The sequence below is a fragment of the Hippoglossus hippoglossus genome, chromosome 17, assembly GCF_009819705.1.
Source record: "Hippoglossus hippoglossus isolate fHipHip1 chromosome 17, fHipHip1.pri, whole genome shotgun sequence".
In the NCBI taxonomy this organism is placed as follows: domain Eukaryota; kingdom Metazoa; phylum Chordata; class Actinopteri; order Pleuronectiformes; family Pleuronectidae; genus Hippoglossus; species Hippoglossus hippoglossus.
In genome coordinates this window covers 18,076,246-18,088,719 of record NC_047167.1, presented here as the reverse complement: position 1 = coordinate 18,088,719, position 12,474 = coordinate 18,076,246, and the positions used below count along the sequence as shown (strand labels likewise).

At 42.5% G+C, this 12,474-nt stretch overlaps 3 protein-coding genes across 6 annotated transcripts in view; 1 reads left to right on the top strand and 2 right to left on the bottom strand.

The window, feature by feature from the left end:
* LOC117777743 (collectin-12-like) overlaps window positions 1-1,999 on the bottom strand; it is a 37,565-nt gene extending 35,566 nt beyond the window's left edge. The window contains exon 1 of the mRNA XM_034612651.1: window positions 1,606-1,999. Coding sequence (XP_034468542.1) covers window positions 1,606-1,612 — 7 coding nt within the window. The 5' untranslated portion in view covers window positions 1,613-1,999. The remainder of the gene's footprint in view (window positions 1-1,605) is intronic.
* Window positions 2,000-4,872: 2,873 nt separating this feature from the next.
* On the top strand, window positions 4,873-10,129 carry clul1 (clusterin-like 1 (retinal)). 3 transcript variants are annotated; one of them, XM_034612649.1, is made up of 9 exons: window positions 4,873-5,217; window positions 6,470-6,613; window positions 6,763-6,911; window positions 6,997-7,167; window positions 7,511-7,946; window positions 8,124-8,246; window positions 8,342-8,556; window positions 9,087-9,265; window positions 9,397-10,129. In XM_034612649.1, exons 2-9 carry the CDS (start codon window positions 6,508-6,510, stop codon window positions 9,410-9,412), a joined length of 1,395 nt encoding a protein of 464 aa, XP_034468540.1. In that variant the 5' UTR covers window positions 4,873-5,217; window positions 6,470-6,507; the 3' UTR covers window positions 9,413-10,129. The 3 variants fall into 3 exon arrangements, with proteins under 3 accessions (XP_034468540.1, XP_034468539.1, XP_034468541.1); XM_034612648.1 differs by having other exon boundaries at window positions 8,121-8,246; XM_034612650.1 differs by lacking the exon at window positions 9,397-10,129 and having other exon boundaries at window positions 8,121-8,246; window positions 9,087-9,269.
* yes1 (YES proto-oncogene 1, Src family tyrosine kinase) overlaps window positions 9,823-12,474 on the bottom strand; it is a 25,659-nt gene continuing 23,007 nt past the window's right edge. For both annotated transcript variants that reach the window (XM_034612646.1, XM_034612645.1), the window contains exon 12: window positions 9,823-11,664. In XM_034612646.1, the coding sequence (XP_034468537.1) occupies window positions 11,456-11,664 (209 nt within the window). In that variant the 3' untranslated portion in view covers window positions 9,823-11,455. The remainder of the gene's footprint in view (window positions 11,665-12,474) is intronic.

The following is a 12,474-nucleotide window of genomic DNA, read 5'->3' as shown; positions in this document are numbered from 1 at the left end:
CTGAAACCAAAGAAAGGATTGAAAAAGACAACACTATCGAAATAAAGCTCAATATAGAATAAATCATTAACTCCTCTGCACATCTCCAGTGACTGAAATGCAGATAAATGTTGAATATCACAGTGTCCATCTTACGTCCAGTTGTTATAGTAGCTACAGGAAATGGCTCAGAGTTAAAAGCAGTAGTTCATCATATCCATGCCCACAGTGAGGAGCGGTGTTATTCTTAGACAAACCACAAGGTGGCAGAAGTCCTGTGGTGTTTATTCTAGGTAACAACAGATTGATGAGTGTGTGTGTGTGTGTGTGTGTGTGTGTGTGTGTGTGTGTGTGTGTGTGTGTGTGTGTGTGTGTGTGTGTGTGTGTGTGTGTGTGTGTGTGTGTGTGTGTGTGACATTCACAATGTTGAATTACCAACGTCCTAAAACATCAGGCCACTGCATGAGAACCACATCTGGACAAAAGTAAACTGTATTTAAAATCGCGAGCTCTCAACCACTGACCAACTTTGCTCGTGCACTTTTTGTTCCTTTGTGTTTTCCATGTGTTGAAAAGCTGCATGTCATTGGATTAAGAGTCTTACACCACAATAAGGCTGCTCATGTGCAGCACAGACGTCTGGGTCAGTGTTTTCTTCACTGATTCTGGTAAAGACACATTTATAGAAGGGAAATTGTGTCTTAAAGTTGAAATTCTGGTGAAATAATACTATATTGCTTTATATAGGAGAATAAAACTTATGTCCTGCAGGGAAGTTATACTCAGGATTAGTCTGTGCACAGAGGAGGTAAACTTCTCATGTGCAGCACTGAAGTCTGGGTCAGTTTTTCCTTGAGTGATTCTGGGTAAGACACATTTAAATAAGAGAAGTTATGTCTTAAAGCTCAACTTAGAAAAAGTATGTTAAGATAATCCTATATGTTATTATTTAAGAGAGTAAAACTAGTGTCCTGGTGAAGTTATACTCAGGATTAGTCTGTGCACAGAGGAAGTAGATGTCTGATGTGCAGCACTGAAGTCTGGGTCAGGTTCCTCCAGTGATTCTGGGTAAGAAACTTTTGAAAAAGAGAAATTGTGCCTTAAAGAAGAAGTCTGGTGAAATAATTAAATATTTTATTATATGAGACTAAAACTTAAGTCCTGTAGTGAAGTTTTAACCAGGATTAGTCTGTGCACAGAGGAGGTAAACCTCTGATATTATGCAGCACTGAAGTCTGGGTCAGTTTCCTCCAGTGAATCTGGGTGAGAAATAAGTAAATAAATAAAAGACGTTGTGTCTTAAAGGTCAATTTTAAAGAAGTCTGTTAAAACAATCCTCTATTTAATTATATAAGAGACTCAAACTAGTGTCCCGGTGAAGTGTGTGTGTGCACAGAGGAGGTGGACGTTTGATGTGCAGCAGCAGCCAGATGCACAACAATCCACACAACACAGTCCTGTAAGTGAAACCAGATGTTGTAGCGCACGCATTCCTCGCGTCTCAGGCAGAGAGCAGGAGTCCAGAGGTGACAAACAAAGAGCCGGGGGAGAGGAGCTGTTCCTGCACGCTGTCATCAGCCAGTCTGCAGAGAACTGCACCACCTCATAGAAGCTGAGTGAACCTACCTTTCATTGTGCTTCACCAGACTGTACCGCTGACACACTGCTGCTCGGAGTCACAGCCACAGCATCGCAGAGGCATGAGCCCAAAGTCTGGAGACGTGTCCAGGTGGAGTCAGAGTCAGAGGCTGCTGCAGCAGAGAGGAGAAGAAACTTGGTTCAGGCAGAAGTTACCGAAGAAAACCCCCCGAGATCCTGCTGCATGTGGGAGAGGAGAGGCTGAGGTGAGGATGTATCCAGGTCCAGTTCAGATCTGCAGCTGCAGCTTCAAACTCCACAAGAATCCAAACGTGAGAGGAAGTGGCGCTGCGCCCCGAGGGCTGCACCGAGGAACCACGTGTTCCACTCTGGTTCCACTGCACCCCTCTGTGTGTGTGCGTGTGTGTGCGTGTGTGAGCGTGTGTGCGTGTGTGTGTGTGTGTGTGAGTGTGTGTGTGTGCGGTGCAGGTTTTACCCATGATGTTGGGACCTCCATCTATTCAGTCACATTGTCTGGACATAATCACTGAATTTTTTGAAATGTTTTAGAAAAATAAAAGCATCTCATGTGTTGTGTTCTTATTCTGAAAGATGCTGCTGTGTTTTCTTTCTCTGTTACAGCTGCCAGATGCTCAATGAGGGATTGATTGTGATCACTTTCATATGTTATTAGTTATAATAATAATACAAATGATGATGATAATAACAATAATAATCATCTTTTTATATAGGACTTTTGAAAAAAAGTGCTTTACAAGATGAAATGATAAAAGCATTTTTTCCTAAAATTATACAAACAAGTGAAAAAAACAGAAAGAAAGTATTATTAACAAACTGATGAGGAAGAAAATAAAATGATTAATGATTTAATCTACATATTCGGAAAGGAGTGAGAAGAAGTACAAACTTAGAGAAGAAGTACAAACTTTAACTTGACAATTAAATGTCAAACTACCTTTAATCTAAAGGAGTCAAATAAAAGAAAGAAAGAAAATTTGAAGATAATTGAAATATTCAAGGGGTCACAGGAATGACACTGTATGAAAATAGACGTTATAAGATAACAGATACAAGTAAGTTCAGACTATGAACACATTTAAAAAAGTGTGTGAAAGAGGAGAAGGAGTTTGTTCCAGAGAGAGGACGTCCCAACAGAAAAGGCCCGGTCACTTTTTACTTTGAAAACACTGGCTGAGTTTGGAGGATTCAGAATCTGAACTGAAATGTTCCAGGAAAGTTTTGTGCTGAAGTGAATCAAACTGAAGCTGAAGCATGAAAGTGTTAAACCAATAGACTCAGTGATCACCCAGTTCATAAAAGAGAAAGAAATCATGCACATGCACATAGAGAAGAATGAGAGAACATTTATATTTATTTGTAATATCTGCCATCTTTAAACACTGAAATTTACAGAAAGAAAAAAACAACTATGATGTGATTGTCAGATGAACTTATCTGTCCTGTAACTTGTTTTATTTCTCACACGCTGTGATGATGAGCCTCATATTCTCCGGTGAGCTTCTTTTGTTGATTGAGGGACAATAACACATCATGTTCACTCTGCAGAGTTGAACTGTTTCATCTGTTATTCTCCCTCCTGCGTGGAACAGTTTATCCTCTGCACCTGTTTATCTCTTCAGGCCTCCACACTTTGATCACACAACAGAACCACATCACCAGCAGCTGGTTCTCTGCTGCAGAACCTTCCACAGGCTTCATAAAACCCAAAGAAGTTTCAGCATCACAGTGACACAAACTCAACTTCAGCTGAATGTCAGCCGGTGTTTTTGTGATCAACATTAATGAGTCACCGCGTGTCAGCGTGGAGCCTCAGAACCTTTTTTTTTACCGTCAACTGTTTCACGTTTAGATTCAGCCGTGTCAGCCGTGTCGGCCGTGTCAGCCGTGGGAGAACGCTTCTCCCCAGTGTTATAGGAACCAGGTGTCGAAGGTGTCGAAGGTGTCAGAGAGGATGCACACTGGCTGGTTTTGGTTAATATCCACTGAGGATCCTGTTTTCTGGGTCACAGAGAGTAAGAGAGGGCACATTTCTCTGAGGGAGACGAGGAAAGAGGAGCCCTTTCCCCCCGAGTCCCTCAAATTCCATCGTGAGCGGAGACACCAAACGGCTTCCTGCTTCCTGAGAGGATGTTTCAAAATGTGTTGACAGATATACACAAGACTTTTTAAGACCTTTTCAATACAACTTTCAACTACAATGGCCTTGTTTAAATTCACTAGATCCAGATTTTTATTTGGATCTGCCTCAAACTGCACACACTCGTAAAAAACACTTCATATGCCTGTTTTTGATGAAGGTCCATGAGTTAGTCTGAGAAATCAATGAATATATTGAAAAATGCTCCATCCTGATAGAATACAGATGTGGGCCACTTCAGGCCATGATGCAGCACGTCTGGTCTTCTTGTGGACTAAACTTTTAAATTGTAAAATAGCAAATGTGGCCTAACTATCCCCAAACAAACGTGGACCTCTTTGGGCAAACATGCGGTGCTAGAGAAAAGGTGTAATCTAGATGTGAATCTAAAGTGGCCCTTGTGGTAAAGAGTGAACGTGACCCAAATAGCACAAAACAAATTCAAGCCACCTCTGGTTGACCTGATGTGTTATGGCTGACTTGTGGTCCAGATCTGGCAAAGAGGAGGGAACCTGCCCTGGGGCCGTGATTCTTTCAATCCTCTATAATTTACACAGAAGTTGTTTTTACATGACTCTGTTTTGGTTGCACAGTCACAGCAGCTCAAAGTGTCCGTGCTCTTATGAGATCAGCACGAGGCTCAGGCCCAGAACCGTCTTCTCTCATCACGTGGTCCCTGTGTTGAGTTACTGCCTCTGAATAAAGATCCCACACTGACAAACAAACCACAATCCATCAAACCCCAGAAACAATATGAGTTAATAATCCGTTCACTGTGACGACACAGCTTCTGTGCACGTTAGGGTTCAGCTCTGTGTGGGTGTGTCGCATTGAATATTTCCCACTGGGGGATGATTTAAGACGTGACACATTATACAACCCACCACGGTGTATGGATGTATTAATTTAACATTCATCAACATTTGAGGGGACAACAAAACACACTGATGTTTTAACAGGTTTGCAATATTTTCAATATTTGTACAAAATAAAAAAATTATCTGTTTCATTTAGTGTTTTTTCTCCCAGAACTGTACAAGAATACTTATCTGCGTGTGAAAAAACACAATTGGATACAAAGCTATTGTAATTTGCAGTTTAACCTATTTATTGTCTTTATCTAATGATTATGAGTTTGATCTCAACTGTGCAGAAAGAGACAGTTGGCTTCTGGACTAGTCTTGTGTGACACAAGCTGCTTCCCCTGCCACATATCAACCAAATGCATGTTTCCAGGATGTAAACACAGTGTCTGACATGACGAAGCATCTTCTCATGCAAAACACTCCGACAGCAGCAGCAGCAGCAACGTGTCCAGGGCTGGATTAACAGGCATCAACATGAAGTAAAGACAGTAATAGGATGAACCTGGAGGGGAAAGAGCACAAATAGACCAGTCCCGGTCAGGACACCTTCAGACTGTCAACACGGAGCACTTTGTTTATACCTGCAGGACGAGGAGCAGCTTCTGTCATCTGCTGGTGAGTTTTATCTGTTGTCATGGTTACTGTTAGGCACTGTTTATTAGATATCTGTCACAATCAATGTGTTTAATTTGATATTTCCTGATTTGGTGATTTCCTTTTAATGAATATTTATCCCTCAAGGAAAACAGAAAACATAATGTTCCAAACTATTTTCAAACACGTGAATTAAAGGTACTTGTTTCTCTGCACTTGTTTTATTAGACGATACCTGATCTGGCATTTTTGAAATGATGTTCATGGATGAAAAAGTGTGTTTAGGTCAAACACATTCAGACAAGTTATAAATCCATGTTCAATATGTTGTGAGTATGTGATCAAGCTGATTATCACAGCAACTTAAACCCATAATTAAATAGGTCACATGAGTACATCCTCATTTACTGTAAATCCCTGCTGGATGCCAACTTGTGTAACTTAGTGTGCCTGAACTGGGGCAGCGCCCCCTGTGGAGCGAGTCAGGGGAGTTTTACTTTAAATACATGATGGGCAAATACTTTTGGTTTCTGGTGAGCGGAGTTTGATTGGTGAAGACTCTACTGTATCGCCTCCTACTGTTCATCTCCTATTGGTGTTTGAAGTAAAACAACAGGTTCACAGAAAGAGAGAAATATGTTTTTTACCGTGTTCATGGCTTTTAAATGAAGCAGCAGGGACATTTATTTACTTATTTTATTATGTGAGGGTCAGAAAACAATACAGTGATTCAACATATTACATAATCATCTCTTTTTAAAGAAATTTATTATTTTAGGGTATTCACATCATCCACAAATTCCTTGAAGACATTATATTCTTCAAGAAATCATTTCATCATTGACCCTATTGAGGTAGTTCACACCACAAACAGACAATAAGCGGAACTTTGTCATACATGAAATAAAGGTAATTAGTAAGTAAATGCTCTATAACTTTCGAAATATTCACCTCCAGATGACCCCTACTGGGATTATTCCACAATCTGTTTTTCTGAAATACACTTCTGTCGAACCTGCCTTCAAACTCTCTCTGCTCCAGATGTTGTCTGACATCTGATGGTTGTAGTTTTCTCAGGCAGATGTGCAGCACCACCGTGTGGCTGACCTACTTATGACCACGTGAGGATGTTTCCATCAGATCCTGTTTCTGGATCAGATCAGACGACACCTGATCCAAACATGTGTCCATATGTAAAAGAGACTTGTATTAATATGTGTGTGAATGTGAGTCCACACACAACCCCGGTGACACACCTGTCATGTGCTTTCAGAGTTTGTTTCCTTCATCATCATCTCACACTGTGACCTAATGATGAAGTTCCTGCTCGGCTTGGTCGTGGTGCTGGTGACACTGGGAGTCCTCAACTCTGCTCCTGAGGATCAACCCACAGACGTGTCAGAGGAAACTTTAAAACGTGAGTCTGAACAGAGGAAACTGGATTAATCTGTCAATATCAACACACTGCAAACACTAGACACAGTTTATTCTCATGTATATGTTGTTAATAATTCAATATATAGATGTGATGCTGTACTCAGGTCTTGTTGCTCTTCTCTCCCGCAGAGTTGACTGAGGATGGAGGGAAACTGGTGGATGAGGAGGTGAAGCGAGCTCTGTATGGAGTGAAGCAGATGAAGGAGGTGATGTGGAGGAACGAGCAGAAACACGAGCACCTCATGAAGTCGCTGAGACACAGCAGCGACAAGAAGAGGGTGAGAGTTACATTCACCTTCAACACAGAGACAGATAATAACTGTGAGGGAAACTATACTGAGTGCTCCTTCTGTCTGCCACCAGGGGGCAGCCCAGCTGGCTAAGGAGGTGACTGAGAAGCTGCAGGAGGCAGAGGAGCAGTGCAGAGACTCCCTGCAGGCTGAGTGGGAGGAGTGCAGGCCCTGTCTGGAGGATGCCTGTAAGACCTTCTACACCTCCACCTGCCGCAGGGGGTTTTCTACTTTCAAAGCCAAGGTATGAAAACGACAACTCTGAACTTCAGACTCTTTTCACAAAGCTGCGGAAAATAAGACAACTTTCATTTGGATGGAATCAAATCCCCTTCACTTAGTCACTGTCATCTTTATCCATCTTCTCTACTTCTTCATCCATCTTCTCTCCATCCTCTTACATCTTCTCAACATCTTTATCCATCTATTCTACAAAATGTGCCACAATCAAAGCTTCTTCTGTTATTCTTTGTATTTTCTTCACATCACTACTTCTCAACTTTGTTTTTTTGTTGCATTTGGCCTCTTAATATGAAGCTATGTGTCATTTTGAGCTCTTAGTTACTCAAGTTACTGTCATATTGTAGGTGGAGAATTTCTTCCACAGGGTTTCCAGTCGCTTTGGCTCCCGTGAACCTCGCCTGGATGCAGGGGACATCCTGGTCAACCAGGGCCCCGAAAACGCAGACACGGAGGTGGACAACATCGAGGACTCCTTCAACCGCCTGATCACCAAGGTGGACGTGGTGGTGAACCACAGCGTCGCTCTGGTGACCAGGATGAGCAGCAGGCTGGACCGAGTCCTCCGGAAAACCTTCCTGAACAACAGCAACGTGCTGACGGAGGAGAGCACCACCGACCCCTACTACCCAGGACGAGACTCTGGCTTCCTGCAGGGCGTGGGCCTGGAGGAGGTGCTGGACTCCTTCTATGACTTTGGCAAGAGTGTGGTGGAGGAATTCGGAGCCGTGGTGACCCAGGTGTTCGATGACCTCCATGGGGCAGTGGAGAAAGAGAAGAGAGGTAGAGGGGCCCAACATTTACTGTGAATTTAGGATCTCAGCAGTTTCCATGATTGGTTGGAGTAAAAGTCTGGAAATTCTGGTGCTAGGGGCACATGGTGGAAAACTAGTGGGTTGGAGTTAAACGGGAAAAAATATGTTCACCACAACTTTTCATACATTTTTCTCTTTGCTGCAGAGAGGAAATTCTTCCCCCGTTTCCTGCGGAACCAGAAGTTGTGCAGAGACCTTCGCAAACAGACCTCGGAGTGCTGGCAGCTCCAGAGCCAGTGTGAGGTCTGTCAGGGAGCCCTGCTCACAGGTGAAGCACCACCACCCCCCCACCCAGCTGTTATTACTTCAGCTGAAACCCCCCCTCACCCATCTCATCTGACCAATCCTCCTCCTGTTCTCAAGAGTGCCCCAGTGTGCGCGAGCTGCACGTGGAGCTGGACGAGGTGTCCCAGCTGGTGGACGTGTCCAAAGAGCAGTACAACGAGATCCTGTCCATCGTCCAGCGTCACACCGACGAGACGCTGAACTGGCTCAGTGACATGGCTGCTGAGTTCAGCTGGGTGTCCCAGGCCCTGAGCAACAGCAGCGCCCCTGGGAACATCTTCAGCATCTCCATGGTGAGCAGGAGGAGGAGGGAGAAACACACAGAGTAGAAACTCTCTGGAGGAGCTTTACACTAGAATTAATCATGTATATGATGAAAACCAAAAACTAATCTATAACTTTAAATACTCAGGAGAAAAATCAAAGATAAGATGTGATGGACAGTTACCTGGCAACTGCCTTCAGAATCTGATTCAGATTTAACAGGCTACCCCTTGGTAAATTTATAACCTGAGTTCACCTATTCAACCATATCTTTGTTTTATTTACTTTGTTGTTTATTTTTTTATACTGTTATTCCTTTTTTTATTTGTATATTTTTCTTTATAAATCTACTAAAACAGACGAGCTCAGATAAAAACAAACACGGCTTCATCTCTCATAAGAAACAACCTCCCTTCTTACTTTGGCTTTAATGAATACTTCAAATAAAAATAAATTCTTAAAATGAAAAACTAAACACAGCATCAGCCAGTCATCATCCAACAAGAGCCAAGACAGTGAGCTATCATAAAATCTTGACAATACTTCTTTCCCTCTCCAGGTGGCACCAAAGAGCCAGGATGAGCAGAACGTGTCTGTCACTGGGACCAAGGTGGAGGTGAACATCCTGAACTCCCCCCCGCTCATCCTCTCTGTCCCCGGGGAGCTGGAGCTGCAGGACCCGGCCTTCATCCAGTACGTGGCCCAGGAGGCTCTGGACAAATACAAGGAGATGGTCAGGTGAGACGTTTAATGACCCCGGAGACTTTCCTGTCTGAATAAATTATTATTATGTTTCTATTCTGAATCTTAATTCAAATTAACTGTGAATAAACTCAAAATTCTGACATAAATATATTTTGTCTTCACAGTGATGAGGATGAATAAACCCACAGCACATCTACTTTTACCTGCACTTTCTTTATGAACAGAACTAGACTGTGTTCCTGTGGAGTAGAAATAATCCTGTTGAAATGTAAATTCATCTGATATATGTCACTTACGGCCGTTTGTTGAATGTAAAAAGATGTACTTCTCACCTGTTGTCAAATGGTGTAAATAAATAAAAACCTGATTAAAACTAAAGAAAGTGTGACTCAGTTCAAAGAATGAAACGGAAACATGTTCAACAATATGAGTCTTGAATGATTCATAAATGCTAAAACCGTCTGAGGAGGAAAAAAACCTGAGTGAGAACTTTGAGTAAAACTTTTTATTTTTTCTGTACAAAAATCATATTAGTTACCATTCTCAGTATTTTCATTATTATCTCTCCACTAGTTCAAGTCCCCACCTTCAGGAGCGATCACATATTAGGTTCTGGTGAGCGACGCACAGAAAGAAATAATAATAATAACAACAAAAAAAAGAAACTGTTCACATCTTTGTCCAATTCTTGAGCTTTCTTGCTGAATTACATCATCTCAAATCTCTCATCACACAGTGGAAGTACCTCTAAACACTTTATATTCCCAATCTCTATAAAGCTCTGAAGCCCCATCTGGGGCCGAGTGTGTGCAAGGTGTTTCGTCTGCCTCCATTTATTTCTGGTTCCAGAAGTGATCCATCACGTTCACCGCTGGGGGGGGGGGAATAAGAGTTTGGAAAAAAACCATAGGATAAAAATGGAGAAACACATATTCTTGGTAAACATCGCTGGATGGTTTTTTTGCATAGTTGCATTCACAAATTAAGAGATTTGTTTTAATGCGGAATTGGATTTGGGTGCAAGTTTCCCACCAGCAGACACAGAACCTGACGTGTTAAGAATCAGAGGTTGGTGGGATTTTACCGACAGGAGGAAATACAACAGCTGCATTTCTGCATGACACAACGACATGAAGTTGACACATCTAACAGTCCCCTCGTCCGTCGATCACTGACTCATCTACTGCATCATTAAACTGTGTAGACGTGTGCAACGTGAGGAGAACTGGGTTAGAGTCTGTTTACAGAGTCGTGCACGGAAAAGAAAAAAATCTCCATCCGACTTACATTTCACAGCTGAAGTGTCCATTTCAAAACATTTATAAAATGCTAAACAAGAAATCTCCTTTTTTTTTTTTGCATCTGTGAAACATCAAAATACATCTTAATGATTTTAAGTTCCCCGGTTTATTAAATGACAAATGTAGAAACATAATAAACAGACTGATTCTCTGCTCAAGTGTTAAAAAGAATCATTCAAATCACTTTCATCTTCTCATTCGTCCGTCTGATGACACCTGCTGAAACACACACTGCCTGCACGTCCTGTGTGAACATCTGATCTCAGTACATTCTTACATCCATCTCTACCCCCCCCATTTACTTCACCTCACCGTTCTCTAACGACGCTTTACAGTCACAGCACATACTTCACAACTCAACCACAGCTGTTGGTCACTTAAAACCAACACACTCATCGACCAGCAAACCAAACTCATGTCCGTACATATAAAAAGATCTCGACTCCAATATCAAAGCATCGTGTTTGTCAAATAAAACAAAATAAAAAGGGGGAGAATCGGAGCAGATGAGGGAAATCTATCATTTATAAAAAGTAAAAAACTAACTGTGCATCTGCAAGTAGATTTGAAATCAGGAGACAATCCCTCTCTGTTGGATCACAGTGTTGTGGCCAGTCCCTGTGGATTACTCTGATTAGCAGGGTTCCCAGAGCTTAACGTACCAGCACCAATCTGCACACTTGGACACCTCCTCAAATATTTGGTCCCCAGGAACGCAAGGGACAAACCTCTACTTCAGAAAATGCTTTATTTTCCTTGCACTTGCAAGTGAGCCAGTGTGGTTGTGGACTAGTTTGTAAAATCTCTTTCTCTGCAGCTTCAGCCAAGCATCCGCAGCCTTGTAGAACTCTTCTGTTGTCCGATGCTTCGAGCTCTGCGATGCTCTTCTCTGCAGCGACAAAGACTTTGTCCTGAAATCAGACTAGAGGTTGTCCCCTGGCTGGTACTGTGGCTCTGTGGCTGTGAAGTAGTCTTCCAAGAAGGACTGGATGTACTCGAATGTGGGTCTCTCATCCGGCTCCTTCTTCCAGCAGTGCCTCATCAACTCATGGAGAGACTCGGGGCAGCCCTGGGGGCAGGGCATGCGGTACCCTCTCTCTACCTGCTCGAGTACCTCTCGATTCACCATACCTGGAAAAAAGAACAAGAAATAGGATGTAAATGGACAGCAGGGATTTCTGAAGTTAACAAAATGAAACTTTAATGAAAACTTGCCCCACAAATCATCCTGGGGTATTTGAGTGAAACTAAGGAAATTGATTTTGCTAAAGTTTTACTGGCGAACAAATTTAATTTGGAAACAACCCAGTATGCAGCTGCAGGCATAAGAAGATGTTGGCTTCCTGCAGCTGACAGTGGGAGAACCAGCCCACGCAACCACTGTGTTAAAGAAGAAAACACTTTGTGGAAGTTGGGTCATTATTTCCTGGAATATTTGAAGTCAATTTGAAGGTTAAAACAATGGAATGGGCTGTTTCTTGGTCACTGGTAATGAGGGTTGATGTTTTCTAACTGAAACTGTGACCTGCAGTTATTGAGCCGCAGTGCGTAAAGACCTGCTGCTGGACTCAGTCCACAGAACCCTGGAGCTACAGCTGCTGCACAAAGAGCTGTTCACCGGTTTATAAAAGGTTCAGTGAAGCTCGACTCAGTCCACAGAACCCGGAGCTGGAGAATCAGTTGTCGTGACCACGTTATTGTCGAGAACGACAACCTCGCTAATGTTTGACGAGTCCCAGTCGCAGACCAGAGGAACATCCCCGGCAATGTTTATAAATATTGAAGCAATCGTTTGTACGAATCTCACAAAATTTGACGCTGCACTTCCTTGGGCCCTTAACAACACACATGCCAAGTGTGAAGCCGATAAGATTAACAGTTCTCAAGATATGGGAGCTATATACATACAGTCCGAGATTTCTGGTATTAGTAGATAAGATT